Source organism: Dryas octopetala, chromosome 3, assembly GCF_963921425.1.
Source record: "Dryas octopetala chromosome 3, drDryOcto1.1, whole genome shotgun sequence".
In the NCBI taxonomy this organism is placed as follows: Eukaryota; Viridiplantae; Streptophyta; class Magnoliopsida; order Rosales; family Rosaceae; genus Dryas; species Dryas octopetala.
The window spans coordinates 25,670,075-25,673,515 of NC_141368.1; the positions used below are offsets into that span (position 1 = coordinate 25,670,075).

At 37.0% G+C, this 3,441-nt stretch overlaps 1 protein-coding gene across 1 annotated transcript; it reads right to left on the reverse strand.

Moving 5' to 3' along the window:
* Nucleotides 1–581: 581 nt before the first annotated feature.
* On the reverse strand, nt 582–3,066 carry LOC147292049 (uncharacterized). Its single transcript, XM_086238179.1, has 2 exons — nt 2,814–3,066; nt 582–2,090 (listed from the first exon to the last, which is right to left on the reverse strand). The coding sequence occupies exons 1-2, from the start codon at nt 2,917–2,919 to the stop codon at nt 1,024–1,026; spliced, it is 1,173 nt and encodes a 390-aa protein (XP_086094305.1). The 5' UTR covers nt 2,920–3,066; the 3' UTR covers nt 582–1,023.
* Between the last annotated feature and the right edge of the window lie 375 nt (nt 3,067–3,441).

A 3,441-nucleotide genomic window follows, 5' to 3' on the forward strand; every position in this document is an offset into this window, starting at 1 on the left:
ATAATCATGATTAATGGGCACACTCAACTGCCATTGTCTTATGTTGATTAATTCTTGCTGATTTTTTTCTTTCAAAAGATCAAAAAGTTTATGTTGTTTCATTTGTTATAGCTGCACAAATGAATAGCAATGCTCAATTTAAATTTATTAGTTTTTTTACGTCTTTTACTTTACAAGTGAATAACAATGCTCTTTTATGGATTAATCAAGGATTAAGACTTGCCCTGGCCAAAAAAGGATTAAGACTTGAGGTATTTTTGCAGGTATTATCAATCAGCTGAGATTAAATGACTGATTTGAAGTACTTATACAACGACACATGATGCAAAAGCTGAGAGTATCCATTAAGATTTAAAACAAGGGCAAGTCAACGAAACGCAAGTTTTTTTTTTTTTTGGCCAAAACGAAACGCAAGTTAATTGATCATTAATATATCTTGCCTTGGAGTTAACACAAAGATACAAAATATCTGTACGTATTGCTCTTCTTCTTAAGCAAACATCTGGAATCCCCTCACTCTTGCAAGTTGCAACATTCTGGGGTTTGCAACAATATATTATATCCCTCACTGTGTTGAAACAAAAATTCATATTACAATTCTGCTCACCACTTTTAATCATGGTTTAGCATTACCACTGAATGCGTATCATATGTTACTTTTGGTAATAAATACAACCACAAATTAACTATATAGTTAACTATGATATAACACATGACAACTGTTAAGTGGAGTGAGTGGTGATGCTACACAATTGTTAAAAATAATGAGCAAACTGTATAAAAAAAAATAAAAAAAAAACTTAGGTTGGAGTACATTTACCGTTTTGAGTTTCACTTTGGAAGAACATATTTAGGCATTGCATATAGGAGATGATATAACACAGATGACATGATATATAGATTACGTCTGCAAATCTGCTTCTATTGAATTCATGGATAGATGGTTTCAAGAAATCAATTACGATCAGTTAGCAATTCAAAATATACTGACCAAAAAGTGATGCATCATCTATCACTTGCTGGCTACTCAAAGCCAAAACTAACCTTCTTTCTATTGTGACCCCTCCTCCAGCAATTATCTGTTTGATAATCGCTCCCTTGAAATCTTGAGCTTTTGTAGCCTGATATATACTGGCGTGAATGTTCCCTCTTCTGGCCACCCTCGTTCCAAGCTCCCCTACCACTACCTACTATCCTAAAATCCAAATCATTTTTCTGGTTATTATGGCTGTCCGACTGTTTCCAACCCCGGTCATCTCCTCTACAATTTCTCCATCCTCTATCGTTTAGAGCTTTACTATTTTGACTAATACTGCACTCCCAAGGAGTTTCACCATTACCCAAATTCCTTGGCTCTTGCTGGTTGCATTCCCAAGACTTATATGCAGGATCACCCCATCTATTACGTTTCACAGAGGCAACACCCTGACAGCCATGTTCCCAAGGACTGTCACCATTATCCCAACCCTTTGACAGACTGATGTTATTCCCTATCTGGTTCCATCCCCACGACTCATCCCTATTATCTTCCCATGCATTCTTATTCATACTTCCATCGCCCTGAGTAATGCCAAGTTCCCAGGGGTTAGCATCACGATTAACCCCATTTGTTAAATCATTGATACAATTACTCCCGTTCCAGCCCTGTGCTTCATTTTTTAAATTCCCACTACCCTGCATACTGTCACATTCCCAAGGATTTGCATGGTTATCCGGAACAAAAGCTGAATTTTTTCTCCTCTTGTTTCTTTGCCCGAACTTGGTATTCTCTTCTCCTTCATCAGGAGGAGCATAGTATTCACGATCCAATTCCTCAATGATTTCAGGATCAATAATAGGGTTCCAATCAATTTCAGCAATATAAATATCTGGATCAGGCAGAGAGATGTCACAGGGCAGGCCATTGATGTCTGCCCAAAAGCGCCTTTTTGCATTTTGAAATGCCTCCTCGCCAGCTGAGTCATCCCAATTGAGTACATTACTATTGCCATACATATAGTTCTTGGCATCTACTATCTTCCCCCATGGTAAGGACCCAACCAAAGTGCAGAATTTCTTTTCCCAGTAAGGTATACCATCCTGCCAAAACCCTACAAAATGGGAAAAATCCAAAAAAAGAATAAGAACCCACTAGGATCAATGCCATTGCTACCTAAATCTCCAACATAAAACTACTTGCACAGATCATATAAGGATTAATGCTTCATTTGTCATGTACAACATGTAAAACATGTAAAACAAGTATCTGAAAAGCCACATGACCAACCAGCGATAGAAGGAAAAAAGAAAAAGAAAAATAGAAAGTAGAGAATTCCCATCTCTAACAACAATGAACTAATGCTATTTAAACACAATCCAGAGTCTAAAGCTCTCTTGGGGCCTAAACAATTATGAAAGCAGCCTTACAAATTACAATGCATGAGAATATGAGATGGAATTAGTTACGTTATGGTTTCTCACCATCACATTTAGCATAGATAACGAAAATAAAGACTTATTTTCTTCACAATAATTGATGAATGGAACTAAAAAGCCTACCACAAATTGAGATTGAAATAACAATATTTTTTTTTCCTGAGATAACAGAAGATTTCAAAGTAAAAAAGCTGCCTTCCCAAATTACATATCACTCATTCGTCATTACAACATACAAAGAACAATAAATTCTTTAACTTTAGGAACCCAATTCAAATTTATTAGCTTACATTGTAATAGAAAAAGAAAATTAAAAATGAATCGGGCGTTCTATACTTCTAATTATCACACATGCAATCTTTTGTTATAAAAAAAGAAAGATGAAGGAAGAAAATTACCTGAAGCGGGAGGTGGTTGAGGGTGATATGGTAAAGGGGTTGGGCTTGGAAGCTTTTCTTGACGGCAACGATTTCTACGAGAGAAACGATTTCTCCAATTGCCCATTTGATCAGTTCCAAGAATACATAGATAAAGGGAGAGAGAGGCTTAGCCGGACACAAAGAGTGAAGCTTTCAAAACTATCAAGAATCGAAGATTCTGCAAATTAAAAGCAGAGATTTTGCTTTCCTTGTGCGTACAGAGAGAGAGAGACAAGAGATCAGACCACGCAGAGAGAGTGTTTTATAGTTCAGCTGGGAAGGGGGTACGAACTGAGGTTTTGACAGAGCAAAAGGCTGAACTCGTGCTCTGCTAGATCCGCTATTCAGGCCCAGGTTTTAGGTTGAGTCCATTGGGCGTTGAGCCAAGTTAGGGCCCAGTCCAATTTCAAGTTTTGTTTCCAGCTTTGTTAACGAAGCTAACTTGCTATTCACACCTAAATTTTCCCCTAGCATTCTAATATTTTATCTTATTTCTTTGAAAGAAAAAAAAAAAAATTAGGTCATTCTGGTGTAAGAGAGAAGATTGTGAAGAGGAAGAGGAAAAGAGAGAGTCACGGGCAAGGAGGAAAAGGAAGGAAAGATATAA